Here is a 21690-nt window from a genome sequence, read left to right on the forward strand (position 1 = left end):
CTGTTGCAGAGAAATACCCTTTTGATATGGGTGTGATACAGATGTAATCCTGGGGCATCAGAAAGTTTAATTCATTTGGGGTCACAGATTAGTAAGTGGAGGAGTCATTATTCAGATCGAATCTGTCTGCTTCCAAAGCCCATGTTCTCGCCACACTGTCGTCTTGCTTGTCAGGCTGCCAGCGTGGAACCTGTCTTCCTGCTCTGTGGCCTCCTTGTCTAGCTGCCGTATCGCCTAGTGGCTCTTGTACCGGAGAAGTGTGTATGATGTATACATTCCAGGAAATACCCTTTTCTTACACAACCCACACACGTACGGACCTTTAGCAGTCTTGAAAGGGAAAAAAAGGTGAGCGAAGAATGCCTAATGACCTCATTTGGGCTGGGGCGGCCACAGACTGCGTTTGAGCAACTACAGCTGCTTTTCCTTCCCCTTTCTTCCCACCGCCTGCTTGCCATCGCTGCTTTCTCAGGGCCACTCATTGTGCTGGATGAGTTCCATCCGGCACATTGTTTCTCTGTGCCTTCCAGTCCTGCAGGGCCCTCCGTGCGGTGTTAGGGTGCCCGCCTTCTCCTCTATGGCGTTGCTTCCTACCCGGCCTGCAGCTTGTTAGGCTCGCCTCCTGCTATTTCGGGATCCACGTATGTGAAACGGGCCTCGCTCCCAGCACATAAGTTCTGGTTGAAACACATAAGAAAGTGCAATCCGGAATTGAGTGGAGCATGGACTGAGGAGAAAGTGCCACCGACACCTGTGTAAAAGCTGCACCCCAAAGGACGGGCTCCTCTTCTCCCTGCCCCTCCTCTGGCCTCTCCCCTTCATGTCCTGCCCCTGTTACAGAACATGGCAATTGACTGCTGAGGTCCGATCACTTTTCCATCGCGGTCCTCTCTGGATTCCCTTTCTCCTTTCTTCCCGCTGCACTTGGACTTATAGGGGAGCCGGAGCAATAGTAATGAACTGTATAGCTAAGCAGGCCTTAACGTGAGAGCAGTGCTGTTCCCATCACTTCCACCAGTAAGAATAGCTGCTTCGATTTGTCTGGCACCAACAAAGAATGCAAGGGCCATCTGCACTGGGCTCGGATCCCGGGTCTACCAGGAACTTGCTGAGTGGCCTTGGGCAGGTTACTTGATCTGGCTGAGCCTCCCTTTTCTTATCTGTGAAATGCAGGTAGTAGTGCCAGTGTGTCATAAGAGCGTTGTGAGGATTTATGGAGCTAATGCGTGGAGAGCGTATCAGCTCAGAGGCTGGCACAGGGAAAGAGCTCTGCAAATGTTAGTTATCATTATTTTTACTGAAGGGGAGCGGGTACCATCCGAGTCATGTGTAGGCGAACGCAAGTGTGATAATAATAAGGTTCTTCCTTATCTCACTATCGTGCTTTATTTTCGTTATAGCTCTTCTGTTTCATTTTATGGATTTATTATTTCTCTCTCTCCTTCACTAGAATGTGGACAGGAAGAGCTCTGTCAGCTGTATCCCTAGCCCCGAAACAGGGCTTAGTGTGTAGTAAGTATGCAAAAATGCCATCAGTGTTTATGGAATAATGGGATTAAATGAATATGAGCACTTGCTGTATGCCCGCTGCTATTCCAGATGCTACTCGTATCAGCTAATATTCCTAACAGTCTTTTGAGGTAGGTATATTATTATCCCTCTTGTACAGATGAAGAACCTGAGTCATAGGGGAATGGAGCTCTTTGGGGCCAGTGTCACACAGTAAGTGGAAAAGCAGGCAGTCTTTCTCTGAGCCAGGGCTTGACCCCCTGTGCTGTGCACTCGCTCAGTAGGAGACATCACCATTATTTTTATCACTGATATTATCAATAGCTTTTAAGTAGTTAATACCTACACAGTCAGCATTCTTTAACCATCCTCTCTCGTTTGCTCCTAACACTCACTGTGGAAGAAAGGTAACATTTTTATTACTCCCCCTTCATTTGACAGTTGAGGAAATATGAACAGATAGTGTTTATTGAGCACATTGCCGTGTACCAGCATGTTTATGAGCTCTTCTAATCCTCACAACAATCTAATTAAGTTAATGGTATTACACGCATTTGACAGATGGGAAAACTGAGGCAAAGAGGTAGAATGACTTGCCCAGGGCCATGCAGCTAAGATGTGATGGATCTGAGCCTCCAACCCCAGCAGTCGGGCTTTAGGGACTGCTCTCCTGTGTGCCCACTGGGCATCTTCTCAGTTCAGAGAGGACAAGTTACGTGTACACAGTTACCCAGCTTGTAAGTGGCGGGGCTGGGATTGGAAATCAAGTCTGCCTTTACCACCAGACCCGTGTTCTTTCTCTACCTGCATGTAACTTGGGTTTCCATCCTGCTGGGGTGACAGGAAGAAGTCAGCGGACTTAATCACGGTCACTCTGCTGAGAATGTGGAGACGTGGCCCCCGACCTCACCTCCTTTCTCTTTCCATCCTGCTGGGCTGTATCTCAGCACAGTATGTCTGGGTCAGCCAGGCCTTTAAGAGGCACGGGAGGGTCGTCTGAAAGCAGGTGGCCAGTTGTGTCCCCAGAGAGAACTGAAGTTACCGCTGGTGGTAGAAGTCCCTCCGAAGTGCGCATACGATTTCCTTTGGGCTGAAAGGACACCTGATGTCCTTAGGAGACATCAGTGTATGTGAAACAGGCTGGCGAGCTGGCAGTGGTGGGGGTGAGGCAAGAGGGGATGGGGAAGTTGTATACCTAGAAGCATAGGAAGTCTGGCTGGGCTACACAAACAAAAACATTTCCTTCAGGGCCGGTGGCCCCAAGGCATCGGGCAGCGCCCACCGGCAAACAATAAAGTCGGGCGTGTGTCCGCAGCTGATTGCAGGCTGATGCCCCTACTGGGGGGGAGGGGGCTCCCAGAAGCCGGTGAGGCGGTGGTGAGGTTTCTCTCGGAGCTGTCAGAGATGTGTTTTGATGGGCTGTTCCTTGGATGTGCAGCTTCCTTCCCCCTCAGCCCGACCCCCACAGCTGCTGGAGCCCAACTCCCACCTCCCACCGCCTGCTCTCCTCTGTTCCCATTCTTTCCCTCTCCGCTTAAGCTGCTAAATCCTTTTGACGGTTTTCTCCCTCACGATTCATGTCCTGTTAGTATCCCCAAGCCCTGGAGAGCCTGTGGTAAGAGTAAGAATGCAGCCACCCCGCAGTGAGTGCCTATGGTGCACCCGCTGGCCGTGCGCCAGGCCCTTGCCACCACCATTTCATTTAATCCTTGCTTCTGCCCCCGTAGTAACATTCTTCCTCCCGCTTCACACGCGGAGAGCGTTTGGAGATGTTGAACAGCATGCTGACAGTTCTGAGGCTGACAAGCAGCAGAGTGAGGATTCCAATTCGAGGTCTTCTTGGCTTTAAAGCATGTTTTCCCCACCTTTTAAAGACCCCTGTAAGTAACCAGTGAGCCTTGCGAAGTCTAGTGTCTGACATATCATAACTGGGTTTTACTGTAACTGCCCACGCTGAGCACAGCTTCCTCTAATACACACCTGGTGGATAGCTTTGTACATGTGTCCAGTTCTCGCTGAAACAATAGGAAGTATCATTTCAATCCGGGTGATTCTCTGCTGTGTGAGTTACCATCAGGGCATGCCCTGTGCTTATTGTTCATGCTCAAGGAATTTTGCAGGAAGGCCCCCATCCAGGATGTTACTGGAAGACCTGCCTGGTGGAGTATGTACAAACAAAGTGTGACCCTGCCAGCTCAGCCAAAACCCCTGCCTTATGTGGGGAGGCTCTCTGACCCTAGCGGAAAAGGCTGCTGTCTTCATCATCCAGCCAAGAAGCTGTTCCAGGGTGGGTCCACCGCTTTCCATCTGCCTGCCTACAGACTCCTGGGTAGACTTCTGCCATGTGCTTAGATCTTGTTTGTACATCACTATCTACACAAAATACAAATCTGGTCACGTTTCCTGGGCCTCACTCAGGCTCCTGGAACTCCACATTGTTCTTAGAATAATCTGCTAGGACTCTTTTAAACTTTTTTATTGTAGTAAGATATACATCCAAATTTACCATTACTGGGCCGCCTGGGTAGCTCAGTAGTCAAGTGTCCGACTTCGGCTCAGGCTGTGATCTCACCGTTCGTGAGTTTGAGCCCCGCGTCAGGCTCTGTGCTGACAGCTCGGAGCCTGGAGCCTGCTTCAGATTCTGTGTCTCCCTCCCTCTGCCCCTCCCCCTCTCACACTCTGTCTCTCTGTCTCTGTCTCTCTCTCTCAAAAATAAACATTAAAAAAATTATTTTTAATTTACCATTATTTAAAAATGTATAGTTCAGTGGTATTAAGTACATTTACATTGTTGTACAGTCTCCAGAACTCTTTATCATTTGGCAAAACTAAAAGTCTATACCCATTAAACAGTAACTTCCCATTTCCCGATCCCCCGGTTAGCCCCCGGTAACGGCTCTTCTCCTTTGTGTTTCTATAAATTTGACAATCTCGGTACCTCGTATTAAGTGGAATCATGCAGTATTTGTCCTTCTGAGTCTGGGTTATCTCACTCAGGGTAATGTTTTCAGGGTTTATGCACGCTATCCCATGTGTCACAATTTCCTTTTTGAGGCTGAATGCAATTGCACCGTGTGCATGTACCATTTGTGTGTCTCTTTACTTGTGGGTGGACCTACCGGGCTTCCATGTGACATTGAAGGGCCTGCATGCATACTCTTGGGCTTGCCAGGCTCGCCAGCCTCCTTTGGAACAGTCTTCTCTTCTTTCTGTTCTCAGCCTCACGGCCGTTTTCAGCCCCTCAGAGAGCAGTACCCACCTTCCTACCTGGAAAGCTGCCTTAACTTTACACCGACCATTCCCTCTGGTGGGAATGATCTCCCCCAGCCCCTCCACTCTTGCACCTCGTAATTTAAATGTCACTCCTCTTGAATGTCCCCACATTTTGCTCCTGGAATCCCACAAGAGACCTCGGTCAGACTCCCTTCCCCCACTAATTATTTTCATAGAACTCTACATGTCTTTATTGTGCTTATTACAACTGTAACGTATTGATTAATTGTGCGTGTATGTGTGTGTAATGACTGCCTTCCTTGCCAGACAGTAAACTCGTGTGTTTAATGCTGTATCCCTCGGGGCTGGCATTGGGGCTGGCACACAATACGTGCCCAGTAAATAGCTGTAGAATGAAACCATAAACTAAATGAATTAGTACTGAAAAGAGAAAAGTTCAGGGCTACATGCTGGGAGCATGTGGATTTTAAAATGTATGTGAGACGTTAAATTACTAATAGAATCTCAAAAAGCCATCTTGCTGAAGCATAGATTGTTTGCCCTGTCATTTCTCCGTTGATAAAAACTTCCAAGAACAAACGCATCATTATTTGAAGATGCCTCAGTGAATGCCAACACATAAACCACAGCAGCAAAGGCAGCTGACATTCTCTGAGTGTTTATTCTCTACCAGGCTTTGTATTGTGTGCTTTCCGCGTATTCTCTCATAGAATCCTCACAAGAACTCTGAAAGGTAGATGCTTGGGTTTTTTGTTTGCTTGATTTTAATTTCTGTTTCCAGATGAGAAGACCAAGGTCCAGAGAGTTTAAATAACTTGCATGAGGTCCCTCAGCCAGTTAGTGGCAGGCCCAAAGTGGAGGGGAGGCAGGGCAGACTCAGTCCTGGGCCTGGCACAGAGCGCCACCCCTCCCCGACGGCCCTTCCCCTCATTAACTGGAATAGCTCTCTTGTTATCTGTTTTATAAATTTATAAGTGGAGCCTCTGCCTTGGTTTTCTCTGAAGCCAGAGTTTTGTGGCTAAAGAGGAATGTGAAAACTCTAGGCCTGCAGGACAGATTTGACCTTTGCAGCCTCCTGCCTTCCTGCCATTAGACTCCCACCATGCTTCTGCCTGAAATGCAGTGGACCGAAATGCTTCTAAGGCATTTTCCAAGTCTCGAGGCAGAGTTGTACTTTTTTGCCTGGTGCTCCTGCGGAAGGTCCACCCCTGTGTCCTAGCGCCACTCACTCCCTTTCTGAGTAGTGGCTGACGAGTTTGTCTCCGCCACTGGACTGAGCCTCTGGGGAAGTTGGACCAGGCCTGCCTTCTCTCTGGAGCTCCTCGGCTTGGCCCGGGATCTGGCACAGGACTCAGGGGCCTCAGCCAGTGCTTGATGAATGAATGCACGCCAAGTGCAGAGCGGGTGCTCAGAACCAACCGGCTGAGTGCAGAAGCCTGGAGGACAAACCAGCGTGTGCCGGGAGAACCCCCTGAATGCAAGATGGAGATGATCAGATGTATTAATCACTGGTTTGGAAAGGAGTTAAAATATTTCCATAATATGGTATGTTTCTTTTCTAAAACAGATGTGCCCTCGTTGTTTCATGAGGAAGTAATTAAGTGTATTTGATTAAAACATTCATAAACGCTATCATTTATTCAAAGCTACTATGTGCTGCTGTCTTTATTGGTACTTTATATATGTATTATGTCTGGTTCTTCCCATCACCCTGTAAGGTGTTTTTATTATCTTCATTTTAGAGGTGAGGAATCTGAGGCTCTGAGAGATTAAGTAGCTTGCCCAAGGATACTTAGCTTCTGAGTGATAGGCATGGGAATGAAACACGTCTGGCTGACTTCAAAACCAGTGGGTTTCCATCACCCCAGCTGCTTCTGAACTTGTATTTGAGGTACCTTCCGAGCCAACACCCCGAACCAGCATGCATATTCCCTTCTTCCTCTCCACCCTCCCTGTGCCCGCCACCACCCCCACTTCTTAACCCTCTCACAGCACCCCCTCTCCATTTCTTTAGATTATTGCCTCTGTGCTTGCATCCTGAAACTGAAACATTTTTGTCATTGTCAGTAATTGGGCACTATTATGTATGGAAACTGCTGTTAACAGTCTACTGTGGTCACATTTACATTAATACAAAATAGTATGTTTGTATTAAGGCCAAATTACACTTACTACAATTGTGTTTTCTTTATATAGCCTTTTACTCCTAAGACGTCTTTGAGTCCCAATTTATATTTTCTAAAAATACATATGGTTTTTTTCTTCACATAAAATGTAAATGTAACAATGTGGTGAAAAGAAGTTGGTTAGATAAATTTTTTATTAAAGATTGTCTAAGCAGTGGGATACTTATTTCAAATTATATATGAAATAGAAGATTGAAATACCTCTGCTCAGAGCTCTAAGTTTAAGAGGTTTCTTACAGACTCAGATTCATTTATTTTCTGCCCCTCCTAGTATTTCAGCGGGATTAAGTTTTTTGAATCACTGGATCAAGTTTTAATTTTCCTTTTCCTTCCTTATACTGACATATGCTTTGGCAGAACAAAAAAGAGACCTAAACATGTCAGCATGATTTTTGTTCAATGAATTAAAAACCATAAAAGTAACAAGATCTGATCCAAATCCCTAAACTCCTGACATGGTGGTTTTGTCCTTTTCAGTCCCAAGATTCGTATTACTGACTTTGAAAAGCTTTCTGCCTGGAAGCAGAAGTGATGGCAGCAATGCATAATTTATCTGAAATAGATTACAAGGGGTAGGCAGCACGGAGTAGTGGAAAGCATACAGGGCAGAGAGATCTGGATTTGAATCCCAGTCCCGTCACTCAGGCTCATGGGTAAGTCACTCCACACCTGTGCGCCTCAATTTCCTCATTGGAAGATGGGGGGAGTCTAGCTGGAAGAGTTGTTGCGAGGGTCTTTGAGGTAATGTACTTAAAGTACTCACCTGGCATAGATGGGCTTAATAATGGCAGTAATCAGGATCATTTCTACTTTGAGAATACCTTCAAATAGCTGAATCCAGAAGAATTGATTTATAATGCATCTGTCCGCTTTGTCTTCAGAGCTCATCTTTTCTCAAAATTCTTTAATTTTTTTTTTTTTTCCCTCATCCTGTCAGGGAAAAAAAAAAATAGCAGGTAGATGCCACTAAATCTTTAACACCTGCTTGTCAGTGTTTCACATGGAACATAGACCCAGAACTTGGGATCGTCCTCACCAAGCAAGAACCACACTGATGGGAGGGTCAGGAACCGTATGCCAGTGATGTCCATTTCAGAACCCAGGGGGGCAGAGGAATTTTGTCATATTGAGACTATTGGCTTTTGAGACAGGTCAGCCTGGGTTTGGCCCAAACTTCTTGGGCCTCATTCTCTTCATCTGTAAAGTGGCGCTCATGACCTTGCAAGACCCTCCATGGTATGGGTTTCCAGCCTCTTGTCACTCTTTTGTTGTCTGTCCAGTAATTCCTCAAATGACACCTGGTCTCTGCAGCTGAAAGCCTTTGTATGTGCTCTTTTCTTCCTCCTGGAAATCCATCCCTTGCCACGCCAGCATGGGCAACCGGCACTCATTCTTCAGAACCTAGTTGTGTATTAGGACAGGACGGGCTATGCTGTAGTAACAGACAATCTCCAAATCTCCATGGCTTATCACAGAAATCTGTTTCTTGCTCATGCTGCCTGGTGGGTGCTGTTTATCATAGTCACTCTGGGACCCAAGCTGATGGAAGCTCCGTCTCCACTTGTATTGCAGCCAACAGACACAAATATGGTGGAGCACACACCGGCTCTTAAAGCTTCTGCCCTGAGGTGCGTCATTTCTGCTCATGTTTCATTGACCAGAGCAGTTGTGGAGCCACACCAGACTTTAGAGATACAGGAAAAATGCTTTCCTACTGGAAGGAATAAGAAGCAGAACGCTAGTGAGCAGACCCAAAGACTGCCGCATTTAGGTATTATTTCTTCAGGAGAGTCTTCCCTCGCTTGCTGCCTGCCCCAACTTGGACAGTTCCTGGCGAGTTAGCTGAGCTGCTTTTGTGCTCCTGTGGCACCTTGTACTTCTCCGCTTCCCTTACCACAGCACTTCCCACACTCGCATGGTAAATGTCTGGCTGAGGTCCCCACCTACAGAACAAAGGTCTGTTAGTGTTGACCACAAGTCTGTTACTGTTCACATGCCTGGAACTGCTTTTGTAGGTAAGTAGGCACTCAACTGTATGCATGACCAAGAAACAAAGGCAGAGCAAACGTGTTGGGTTACTTTGCTGGGTTGTTGTGATGAGTCCATGTAACATAAGAATAATAATAAGTGCCTCATATAGTTGTAAGGTTCAGCCTTTCCCAGGGGTTTGTAGTAGGCCTTCAATGTGCTCATTGGCGTTGTTAGGAGGAGGAAGGGAATAGTGAAAATAAGTGGCATTGAGCACTTACATGTGTCAGACACTCTCATGACGTCTTTGTGGAAGTTTCCTGGTGCGGTGGTTGGGACTCGTGTTCTGTCTTGATCAGTTTTGAAGTGACGCATGAGTAATTTGCTAAAATAATAAGATTCTGAAGATTGCTACTTGTTTCAGGTGATTTAGAGATTTGACGATGGCACGTTTCTATAGCATCATCACTCATTTGTGTTGCATCTTTAGTGGGTGAGAAAGGGGCAGAGGTAGAGCTAATAGTGACGTCCTTTTATTGAGTACTTAAAATGGGCCAGGGCCAGTGCTAAACAGTTTATGTGCACCATCTCATATAATCTTCACAGCATCCCCATTATACAGGTGGGAACTCTGAGGAGAGGAAGTCAGTTATGCATGGTCAGGTGGCATGGTTAGGACACCCTGGCTTGAGCTTTTAAGCAGTACTCTTCGTAGCTCTCCTCACCTGACTCACCAGGAATGCACGTTTCAGGAACGTAAAGGTCATCACCAAAGGAGAGCAAAGCTACAAACCGTGGACCTAGTGGACAGAGTAATGTTAAATTCTTGGCTAACAGATACTGTAGAGGATGATCTTGCTGAAATGTTCTTCTTTTTTTTTTTAATCAGAGTGACGAGGGAGCACAGGGAAATGCTGGTGAAACTGGCGAAACAGAACACCAACAAGGCCAAGGATTCTTTACGGAAAGTTCGTAGCAACGCAATGAATAAGCTAAAGAAATCAAAAGACAAGGTCTCCGAGGACACCATTAGGCTCATAGAGAAACAGGTAACTACTGCCAACAGATGTAGTAGTTACGTCTCTGACGCAGGGAACCACTTGTTTGTGTCTGAAGAGAGAAAAACTAAAACAGTACCCCTGGTTCTTTCATTGACGTGATCAGGACTGATGGAGTCTCTGTTCTGGGCTTAGCCCTGGGGATATGGAGGAAGGGAGGGTGCTGTTGATGCTTTGCTAGGTCCCAGGCTCCACGCCGAACCCTTCATTTCTCCCCGTTGCTACAGAGCTGTGAAGTGGGTCGTGGGGAAACTGAGGTTCGGAGAAGCTAAATAACTCGCTCAAAGCCACAGTGCTGGTAAGTGGTCCCAGTGGATCCCAACACAGGCAGTTTGCTAATACTCTCATGTGGTTGGTTGGGTGCTGACACAGAAGGACTTAACAGTGTTCATAACAACGCAAAGGTATGCTGTGTAAAAGAACATTGTGCGGGTGGGTGACTGGTGTGAACAGTGGCTGGGGCTTCGGAATGGGTAGAAAGGACACAGTGGCCAGTTCATGGAAGGGCTTGGAGGCCACGCTGAGCAGGTTGAACTTTAGCATGTCCAGAGACTCCCACATGGGCTGTGCCACTTTATCAGTTGTCTGATAAATGCTGCCTAACAGGCCACCTCAAAACTCGGCGATTTACAATATCGGGCATTATTTCTTAGTCTCGTATCTGCTCAGCTGGGGGGTCGTGGTTCTAGGCTGGGCTTAGTGGGCTTGGCTCCAGATGTTGGATTGGGTTCAACTCTGCTTTATGTGTCTCTCAGTCTTCTGGAGTCAACAATCTTCTCAGGGCATCTTTGCAACAGCAGATGCCAAGAGCGTAAGCCCAACCACTCAAGTACATTTTAAGCACCTGTTCTTGGTACATCCCATTGGCCAAGTGAATCACATGGGCCAAGCCCAGTATCACTGAGACAGGAAAACATATATATTCATGGAACTCCAGGGGAGGGAGTGAATATTTATAGAATAGTAGTTTAATCCACCACAGCATCACAACCACTTGAGGAGCTTATAAAAATACAGGTTTCTGGGGCCCTGCTCTCAGAGATTGAGTCAGTGAGTCTGGGGTGGGGCCTAGGGATCTGCATTAAAAAAATTTTTTTTAATGTTTATTTTTGAGACAGAGTGAGTGGGGGAGGGGCAGAGAGAGAGGGAGACACAGAATCCGAAGCAGCCTCCAGGCTCTGACCTGTCAGCACAGAGCCCGACGCAGGGCTCAAACTCACAGACTGTGAGATCATGACTTGAGCCGGAGTCAGATGCTTAACTGACTGAGCCACCCAGACGCCCCATGGGATCTGCATTTTTAAATGCTCCTCCCGTGATTCTGATATAGTAACTCCCTGGCAAGATTTTTTCTTTTTTGTAGACCGTGGGGAGGTCATATCTGTGCTTATGAAAGATGACTATGGTGGCTGTGTAGAAGACAGATTGTAGGGGGCACGACTGGAGGCAGGGAGGCCAGGGGGGCTGTTACAGAAATCCAGCCAGGAAATGGTGGTCTGAACCTGAACCTGAACCGGTGGAATTAAGATAGGAAGATGAATTTACTAGTATTTAGGAGATAGAATAATGTTTAGCATAGTATAATGGGCTTGCTTAAAGCCTCTGCATCCACCATAGAATCATTATTTTAGGAAGATTGAATGTGAGTGTGGGCAGGATGGGGAGTAAGGAGAGAAGAGGTTGGAAGCAAGGAACGCTGTTAAGGGGCATCTGGAGGAGGCCATAAATTAACCAATTGCTCTCCTCCTGGACCAGCAGTTAGAATGCCAGTTGTAGGCCGGCCTTAACCACCACCAAAGAAAAAGCTGGGCCTGGGCTCTGCTCCTGCATTTTCTGATATTCAGTATGTTTACCTAGGAATGTATATTTTTAAAAAGCTGCCCAGATAATTCTGCAAAAGCAGACACAGAAGGTAATTAATGACCTAGAAGCCTTACGGTGTACCCCTGTGATGATACCAGAGTTAGATCAAGGGAGTTCTGCACTTGATGTCCTGTGACCCTGGGGACATTTCTTGACTCCTTGTAGTCCGTTTGTTCTGTAAAAAGGGATTTGTAATTCCTGCCTTAAAGGGTTGCCCTGGAGATGTTAGAAGCACCTTTAGAATATCCAACTCCTGGACTCTCAGAGCTCCCTTCTCACCTTCTTTGTGCCCTCTTCTTCTCTTTTTTTCCCTGTACCAGCTAAAAGAGGCTCCTGGGTTAGGCTGGCCTTTCTGAGCACCCATCCTGCCTTGCAGGAGTCTGTCCCTGGCCCCACCTGGGCCAGCTCCTTGTCCATCCCCAGGAGAGTCTGTCTCTACAGTCAACACTAGACCTTTTCACTGCTTCTTAGTGGTAGGCCCGTGGACCTCAGGAACCTGCCAGGCACTCCTCACTCAACAAGACTGGCCCTATGCCTCAGGGACCAGAGCCTGTGTTCCCTGCAATGGGAAGAATGATCAGATAAGCAATACTCTTGATAAAACCCACTTGACAAAGTGGCTAGAAGCCTTCACACTAGCACCTGGCTTTTCACCTTCCTATTTAGACTAGATTTTTTTCTTCAATACTTACAACTGTTTACTATTCTTATTTTTCAAAATGAAGATAACTTTATTAGTTTTCTGATGCTAAGCTTATACATGCTTAATGTAATTTTTTTTAAAAAAATAAGAAGATAGTAGTTGGAATCTCATCCCCCAGAGATGACCATTGTTAACATTCTAGTGCAGACCTTCAAGTTATCTCTGGAAAGGTGTAACGTCATATTACAAGAGAAAGGATCACCGTGTATATACATAATATATCCAGTGCAAGAACCTTTATTATTTAAGATATTATCATTTAAATGTGAGTTCTTATCATTAGATTAATAGTTTATTGTCATATGGTTAAAAGTTTGAGTAAGAAAATCTTCAGGAGACAGCCTGGTCCACACTTTGTTTTATTCTTTTTCTCTGACAGAAGGCACTAATCTGGAGTTTTGGGTGTGTGTTTTTTGTTTTGGTTTTTTGAATAAGTGAGACAAGCTGATTGTTGTTTTATCAAAGTTTGTAAAAATGTATTTGTTTACTTTGTTCTTGATTATTAAAGTGTAATGTATGCTCACTGTAGAAAATGTAGAGTTCAGAAGACTGTTTTAAAACATGGGGGAAAAATCCACACCATAAACCCACATTGCAGAGACAACTGCTCTTAACATTTTGGAGTATTTCTGCTTTCCCTCTTTTTTTTTTTTTTTTTTTTTTAACTACACAGTTTTTAACACGTTTGAGAATGTAGTATTCATACAGTTTTGTACTCAGCTTTTTATATTTTCTGTTTAGCATTAAAACCATTAGCATTTACTCGTGTCTTAAACAGCCATTTCTGATGGTTACAAAACAGTCTGTCTTGTGGTTTATACCATAATTCACTTTCATAAGCCTCTTGTTGGACATTTAGTTTGTTTAAACTTTTTTGTTATAAATAAGGTTGCAGTGAATATTTTTATACATAAATCTTTGTAGAGATGATTTCCCTAGGATAGAGTCCCAAGTGTGGAATTATTGCACAACGGGAATGCATATTTTTAAGATTCTTACTGCCTAAATCACTCGCAAGGTTTTTAGAATATGTATATTTTTAAAAATTGGTTGCCTTTTCTAATGCCTAACATCTGAACCCAGAATTTTTAGTGTGAGCTTGAAATGCTGCTTATCTTGGAAGTATTGCTTTTGTTTCTACACTCCACAGAAAAGATTAAGTTATTCTTTGTATAAATCTATACAACCTTTCTAAAATAATATAGCAATATATACCAAAATCCATACATTTCTGATTCAGTGGCTTAGGAATTTACCCAAAATAAAATTGTTGAGAATCTTACCTACAGAGGTATCTGTTGGAAATTGGAAACTGTCTAAATTTCTGACAGTGGGAAAATAAATTGTGTTACATCCACTTACTGGAATCTCTGTATAGAGACAGTTATAAAAAATATTTTGCAGATATGGTAAGTTTCTTTTGGAATTTATTTATTTAATGTTTATTTTTGAGAGAGAGAAAGAGAGAGAGTGTGTCAGAGTGCGAGCAGGGAGGGGCAGAGAGAGAGGGAGACACAGAATCCGAAGCAGGCTTCAGGCTCTGAGCTGTCAGCCCAGAACCCGACACGGGGCTCGAACTCACAAACTGCGAGATCATGACCTGAGCCAAAGTCAGGCGCTTAACCAATTGAGTCACCCAGGAGCCCTGGAATTTATTCTTTTAAGGTAGGTTACATAACAATATTATAATATGACTCCATTTTTATAACAGAACCTTTCATGTACATAAAAGGATTGGCAGCTTAGGGGTGCCTGGCTGGTTCAGTCGGTAGGGCATGTGGCTCTTGATCTTGGGCTTGTGAGTTTGAGCCCCACATTGGGTGTAGAGATCACTTAAAAATAAAATCTTAAAAAAAAGGGTGGCATCTTATCCACTAGAGAATGTTGTGCATCATTTCAGGCAATGGGATTATGAGCAATTTCAATATTATTCTTTGTGGGACATTTTTTTGTATGTTCCAAAATTCTTTTGAGGTCAGATTTTTAAAAACTATGTCATAAAACTCTTCCTTCTTTGGTGTATAAAAATGGAAGGATTTGGTTGTGGGTTCTATCCCTAGAGTCACTTCTGACCCCCACCCCCACCCCCACCCCCACCCTCCCAGTCCTCAGCCCAGGCAAGCTCTGCTGAAGAAGGACAGGGGCCTGCCCTCCCGGGACTCTGACATCCGCCAGCCTGCTCTTTCACCTTTGCGTCAGTAAATGGGCCTGCCGAGCATGAAAGCACTTGGCAGAAACCACCAGTACATCTGGCCAAGATCTTTCACTGCCGTCTTTTTCTGAGGAGCTTGCTGCTCTGAGTGAGGCTGGGTGCTGGTGGCTGAAGGAGGGCAGGGCTCCTAGTGGACAGGGCAGGGCTCCTAGCGGACAGGACAGGCACGCAGGCAGGGGGCTGGACCAGGTGAGGCCCTGGGTGTTCCGACAAGCCTCGGGAAGGCTGACTTTACCCAGCCCACCCCGGTGCGCCTTGTGCTCCCGCCATCCCCTTTCCTGTCTCTGCCTTCCCCTCTCCTGCACTAGAAGGGAGCAGATGTGGTGGCGGTAGGGTGATGGTGATGTGATCTCTATGACGCAGTGTATTAAAACAGAAAGGACTCTTGCTCTGCCGGCAGACAGGCCTGACTGACCCCCATCCCAGCTCTTTTACTTCCCAGCTGCTCAGGTTAGCGAACGGCTTACCTTTCTGAGCTTCTATAAAGTGGGAGTAGTGGGTCTTATCTCCCAGGACTGGCGAGGAGACCAAAGGACATATATTAAAAGCGGCTGGTGGGGTTGCTGGTCCTCGCTAAGTGTCCGCTATATTTGCCCGTCCCTTTCCTTTCCCCACCCTTTGAATGTAGAATTGGGATCGGCTGTTGGAGTGACCCTCACCCAGTTCCACTGGTGCCGGAGGGGTGGGGGGACTCCCCAGGGGAGTCGCGGCACCAAACTGGCAGTTGGGGTGGGTGAGTTCCTCACTCAGTCTCACCACTGACTTTCTGATGTGACCTTGGGCAGGAGAGTTAACATTTTGTGCCTTGGTTTACTCCTCTGTACAGTGGGGATAATACCTGACCCACCTGCCTTACAGAGGTTATGTGTGGTTGTTGGATTTGAATGAAATAACAGAGGACAAAACCCCTTTGCATACTAATGAACTGCTGTGCAACTGGCAGGTGAACTAATGAAATATTCACAATGTTTTAAAGGGCGATAATAACAGCATTTCATATGTTTTGAGGATCATGTGAAATAGTGCACAGGAAGTTTTTAGCCCAGTGTCTGGCATGTAGTGATACTCAGTAAGAGGGAGCTGCTGGTGGCAGTGGGGTCGTTGTTGGTGATCATTATCTTAAGAAGTCTGACGAAGACAGACAAGATGAACTTGCAGCCTGACTGTCCCCAGGGGCACTTTGTGCCTACAATTTGGTAGAAAGTTAGTAAATATTTCCATGAATCGATTAACTTGAAGTCAGGAAATGATAAACTCAGAGTAACACAAGCCGATTTGCATAGCAAATAAGCCGTTTACGCTGTGCCTGCATATCGATGAACGCACTTAGCCCTTCACAACCACTCTGAGGAAGGGCCCAGCGTCCCCATTTGAGAGATGAGGGAAGCGAGGCTCAGTGACTTGCACATCGTTATCCCACCGAGAATGTAATCCAGCACCCACATTATCGCACTGTTACCCTATATATTCTTCCTCCCCCTGGTCCCCACTCTTGAACCCAGACTGCCCTCCACGCCATTTTCCCAGAGGAGCGTTGCGGTGCTGGCTCCTGCCGTCCCAGGCTGCCGGCCTCCAGGCGCTGGAGTGAGTGCTGCGGGCACCATGCCACACGCCGTGCAAGGTGGCCGCCCCAGGGGCGGGGGGGCGGGCAGAGCATCTAAAGAGTACGTGGCTGAGTGAGGAGGGCCCAAGCGGCCGTTTGGAGCCCAGCCGTGTGCCCAGCAGCCCCTGAAGCGGTGCTTTCCCAGCTACAAACAAGCAGCTGTTGCTATGGTGAGAGCCTGGTTGTCTCCCTGCCCGGGGCCAGTTGCTCCAAATCCTTTTTAGTTTCTTCCCTTTCCACAGTGCATTTAGTTCCCAGTTCCTGGCCAAGGCCTGTGGTCTGCAAATAAAGATGTCAAACAGCTGCTGTGCCACTGAGCACACAGATCCTGGGCCCCGTGCTGCCCCCTTCAAGGCTTCCTGCCTCGGGTCCCTTTTAGATGTGGGAGGGAAGCTGCCGCACTTACTAAGTTGTTTTGTGTTTCTCGTACTTATACCCTCACCGCGAGAAATAGACAGTCTTTGCCATTTTTAATGGCTGTATGTACTCACACGCTTCCCTGTTCTATCACTTTAGATTTTCTGACTTTTCGTTATTAAAAATAAAGCCTATATATATATACATATATATATATACATATATATATATGTATGTGTATATATATATATATATATGTATATATATAATATGTATTTGCATACAGAACGTTAGAAATTTTTTTCAGATTCCATTCATGTGGTAATTTCCCAGTGGAGAGATTTGGGGGGTGAAAAAATGTTACGGACATTTGCATCCACTCGAATTCTTTTCACTGATGTACGAGCTTATCCATTTTACCATAGCTTTCTGGAGTCAAATATTGTAAATTAAAAATGACAACATCAGATTTTGTTAACTACGATAACTGAATTATATCTTGTTTCCATTTGCATTTCTTCAGTGTCTGATGGATTTCCCAGGTTTGTTAACCAGATTTACTTCATCTTTTCTCAGGACTTCTTTTTTCTGCTTAAACTATTGGGATCTTAATTTTCTTATCAATTAATATGGGATTTAGATAGCAGAGTGTCTGAGGTGTAGGAAATTCTAGAGGGTCCTTAAGTGACAGAGAAAGCTGGCTTCTCTGTATTCGATAATAATATTTAAGAATTTTGGGCTGTGAAATCAGACTACCCAGGATTGAATTTTGTCATTGCTACCTTCAGCTGTGTATCCTGAACAAGTGATTCACTGCCCCAGTTTCCTCATCTGTGAAATGGGGATAATAATTGTATCTATTTCATGCGCTGCTGTTAGGAATCAGCATGGTGCCTGAATAGTATGAGGCTTTTGTCACCGTTACCGTTTCCCAGATCACTTCCTCATAGCTTTGGAATGTCTGTCCCCCTCTCCTTCGCCAGCCTCAGTTATCGGGCCGTCTCATTTTGTGTCCCTGCAGATCAGCCAAATGGCCGATGATACGGTAGCAGAGCTGGACAGGCATCTGGCAGCGAAGACCAAAGAACTCCTCGGATGAAAGCCCACCAGGGGCAGCTGTACTCCAGAGCCTGGTTTCTGGTGGAGCCCGTGGGTGGCACATTGGCACCCCTCTTCCCCGTCTACACCGAAGGCTGCCGTCTTGCAGTTGTCAGTGTTTGTGAGGCTCAGCCTTCCAGGCCTTCTGGTGGGGCACCCAGACTTGTTCCTTCTCTTCTTCCTGCTCCCTGTCCACCCCATTCTGCCCTGGCCCTCTGCCATGGGTGGCCCTCAGAGAGTATCTGTTGCTGACAGATGGCCTCTACTTCAGGCATTTGCCCTGATCGTGACATTGCCAAGCAACTAGGACTATTGGCAGGCTTAGCCCGTCTGTTTCTCATCTTGGGAGCCTCCTTTTCAATTAGTCAGGCCCTGTCCCCAACTTTGAACTCTGGGCTGGTGTGGGCCTTCACCTGTGACTGGATCCCTTCGCCAGAGGCCCATTCTTACGTAACAATAAAATCAAAATAAATTGTAAAGAATAACAACCACAAAGGAACGGGTAGAGTCAATCTGGATTAATGTTCCCTAAGGACCTTTACGGAAAGCCACCAGAACAATACTTTTGCCTCTGAGTCATCTTCACACATGCTTTTTTCTCTGCCTCAACCGTTCCTCCGCTGCTGACCTACCTGGCCAGTCCTGTTCATCCTTCACGTCCCTGCTTGGGTACCACTTGCTCCGGGAAGTCCTCCTCATTCCCCCAACCTAGGGCTCCTATTATTGGCTCTCAGGACTGTCTACTGCTTTGAATTGAACCTTTTTGGTACTTAGTCTCTAGATCTTCATTTTCCTCAGATCTTGGCGTAATGTCTGGAACATAGTAGGCATCGAGATGTGTTGTGAATGAATTGCACAGAGTAGCCGCTCAACAAGTACTGGCTTCTTTTCCCGTCCTTCCAATCATAACACCATCATTCTGTCATTTTCCACTCTTGCCTCGCCTTTGTCCTCAGCATTTACTTGGTGATGAGATACCTTTCCCCCAGGGCCCGCCTGTTGTTGACAGACAAGTGGTTTGTTGTGGCTCATCTTTGGGTGCTGGGTTGTTAGGTTTTTTCTCCAGTAAACAATCGATTGATTCTCCAATAATAATTAATCTTCCTTCCTTCCTTCTTTTTCCCTTTCCCTTCCCTTCCTTTCCTTTCTTGCTTTCCTTTCTCTCATTCATAATATAGCCGTCATGAGCTACATGCAGTTCTAGGCAATATGTTTAATCTTCATGGTACAATTGCAAGATGTGTATTCTCTCCACTTTACAAATAGAAAAACTGAGAATGGGGACTTGAGAGTATTGGGTAACTTGCCCAAAGTAACAAGCCTAGCAAGTGATAGAAGGTTCCATTCTTCACTGTCAGTCTCATTTTACCAAGAGGGAGGAGCTCAAAAGAGGTCAAGTTTCTTGCCGGGGGTCACACAGCTAGCAAGTGGCAGAGCTGGGATTCAAACTGAGGCCTGATCTAAAGCTTATGCTCTGCCCACGCATCCTGCAGCCTTCATAAACATTGATTGAACACACTGTGTGTCAGGTGCTGTGCTACATGCTGGGAATGCAAAAATGGGTAAGGTGTGACCTCTGTCTTTGAGGGGTGCACGGCACACTGGACTGTCTCAGGTGGAAGGTAGGAAGTCCATTCCAGTTTTGTCTGCCTTTCGAGTGGCCCCCCTTGGGCAGCAGCCAGGCCTGGCCGCACTCTTTCGAAGCAGCACCCAGCTTCCCTTGCTGTCTGACTCCTCTCATATTCTATCCCTTGCGGGAAGTCTGCTCTTCTCCCGCTGCTTGTACTAGTGGCTCACACTGCGCAGCCAGTGGGGGTTCAAGGTCAGAATCAGGTCAAAAATGAAAGAAGCTAACAGTCTCCTGCCCCGCTTACCTGTCCTCGGTCCAACCCCTCTCGCCAGCCCTGAGTGGCCATCACACGATCGGAAGTCAGCTGAGGGAAGAACAGGGATGGAAATAGCAATCGAGAAGCCTTTTTTGGGGTAAGCCACATGGCGGGGGCATTGCAGCAGCCTTTCGTGAGTGGCCGAAAGCCCCCACTCCTAGCAAATATGCTTCTCAAAGATGCAGGATTTTTTAATAAACAGAGGAAATGATAAATTATGTTGTAACTCCACTCCAAAGGCATTTGGTTCTTAACAGCCAAATCCTCTGTAGTCTTTAAATAAACAAAAACTTATTTGGTGAACAGACAGGGTTGGGGGGGGGGAGGTTGGAAAATGAAAGATTTTCTGTACTTGGGTCCCACATGTCAACAATTTCTCTCCTGTGTGTATGTTGGCCAAAGCTGTATATCATGATAAATGAATAAAGGAAAACCTCCAGCCCAGGGCAGTCAGACGGCTCAGCAAATGGCTTTCAGCTGATTGCTCTATTTTAGCTGACATTTATCAAAGAGTTTCTCTGTTCCTCTGTGTCAGGGCTGCAATGGTGGCAGGGACGAGAACGGGACTACCTGTTTGGATCCGCTGAGTAATGAGGAATGCTGGAGCAGTGCTTTCTCCCTCTCCCCTTCCTTGAGCCTCTTTCTCTCAAAAGGAAAAGCTGGGTATGGAAATCCCTTCCCTTGCCAGAAGAATTAACCACCTCCTCTGTTCAGTTAAACTGCTTCCCAAGCCCATGAAAATGACAGGCCAAAGAGAAATTGAGAACTTTTGTCCTATTTATTTATTTTTTTCTTTTTTCCGTGTGCGTGTGTGTGTGCGTGCATGCGTGCGTGTGTGTGTGTGTGTGTGTGTTGGAAATTACAAAAGAAACTGGGATGTAAAAAGTTAAAAAAGAAACTTCTTGTAAGTTCCTAATCTCACTCCCCTTTGACAATTAGATGTATATCCTTCCGGATCTTTCTCTATACGTACATAATTTTTTAACTTATTTTGAGAGAGAGAGAGAGCACATGCACAAGCTGGGGAGGGGCAGAGAGGGAGAGAGAGAGCATCCTAAGCAGGCTCTGTGCTGTCAGCACAGCATCCAACACAGGGCTCAATCCCCTGAACCATGAGACCATGACCTGAGCTGAAATGAAGAGTTGGACGCTTAAACAACTGAGCCACCCAGGCACCCCCATACATAATTTTTAAAAAGCAGGAAAGGGAACTATTCTGTTCAGACTCTGAAGCTTGCCTTTTTTTTTTTTTAGACCCAGCAACACATCATGGCCATCTTTTCATAGGTGAACATAGAGATAGAGTTCACTCCTTTTTCATTGCAATGCAATATTCCATAATACAGGTATACCTGAACTGACTTCACTGTTACCCCCATGATATTAAAAAAAAAAAAACATTTCAAATGCATTGGAGGGTGTTTCTATTTAAAGGTGATTTGGGGGGGGGGTGCCTGGGTGGCTCAGTCGGTAAAGCATCCAACTTCAGCTCAGCTCATGATCTCGCAGTCTGTGAGTTCGAGCCCCACGTCGGGCTCTGTGCTGACAGCTCAGAGCCTGGAGCCTGTTTCAGATTCTGTGTCTCCCTCTCTCTCTGACCCTCCCCCGTTCATGCTCTGTCTCTCTCTGTCTCAAAAATAAATAAACGTTAAAAAAAATTAAGATGATTTTTATTTGTTTTTTGAGGAAAAACAACCCCCATTCTAAGTTTATCTGTTTTGGTGAGTTTTACCTACCCTTCCTCAACCTCAGACTAACATTTATTGAATGCCTATTGTAGATGAGGTACCATGCTGGACACTTTACGTGTGTTACTACATTTAAACTTCTGAACAATGCTAGCTGGTGTATTATCTGTGTTTACATAGGAGAAAACTAAGGTTCAGAATGGGCATTTAATTTGTCCAAGGTCACACAGCTAGCAAGTGCCAGAGTGAAGTCTGAAACTCAGATCTGACTTTGAAGTAGGTCCTTAATCCGTGCACTTCAGTCCATAAGTCTTCACCAAACACT

At 45.9% G+C, this 21690-nt stretch overlaps 1 protein-coding gene across 8 annotated transcripts in view; it reads left to right on the forward strand.

Annotated features, from left to right (window-relative positions):
• Window positions 1-21690, forward strand: part of MRRF (mitochondrial ribosome recycling factor) — a 59455-nt gene that overhangs the window by 33281 nt on the left and 4484 nt on the right. For 4 of the 8 annotated variants that reach the window (XM_019453925.2, XM_019453934.2, XM_019453929.2 and 1 more), the window contains exons 6-7: window positions 9787-9946; window positions 17715-20454. In XM_019453925.2, the coding sequence (XP_019309470.2) occupies window positions 9787-9946; window positions 17715-17792 (238 nt within the window). In that variant the 3' untranslated portion in view covers window positions 17793-20454. Of the gene's footprint in view, window positions 1-174; window positions 6393-9786; window positions 9947-10182; window positions 10259-17714; window positions 20455-21690 lie in introns of those variants that run through there. The other 4 variants (XM_019453926.2, XM_019453927.2, XM_019453928.2 and 1 more) reach the window with 3 other exon arrangements.

Source organism: Panthera pardus, unplaced genomic scaffold, assembly GCF_024362965.1.
Source record: "Panthera pardus isolate Hobbes unplaced genomic scaffold, ASM2436296v1 HiC_scaffold_20, whole genome shotgun sequence".
Lineage (NCBI taxonomy): Eukaryota > Metazoa > Chordata > Mammalia > Carnivora > Felidae > Panthera > Panthera pardus.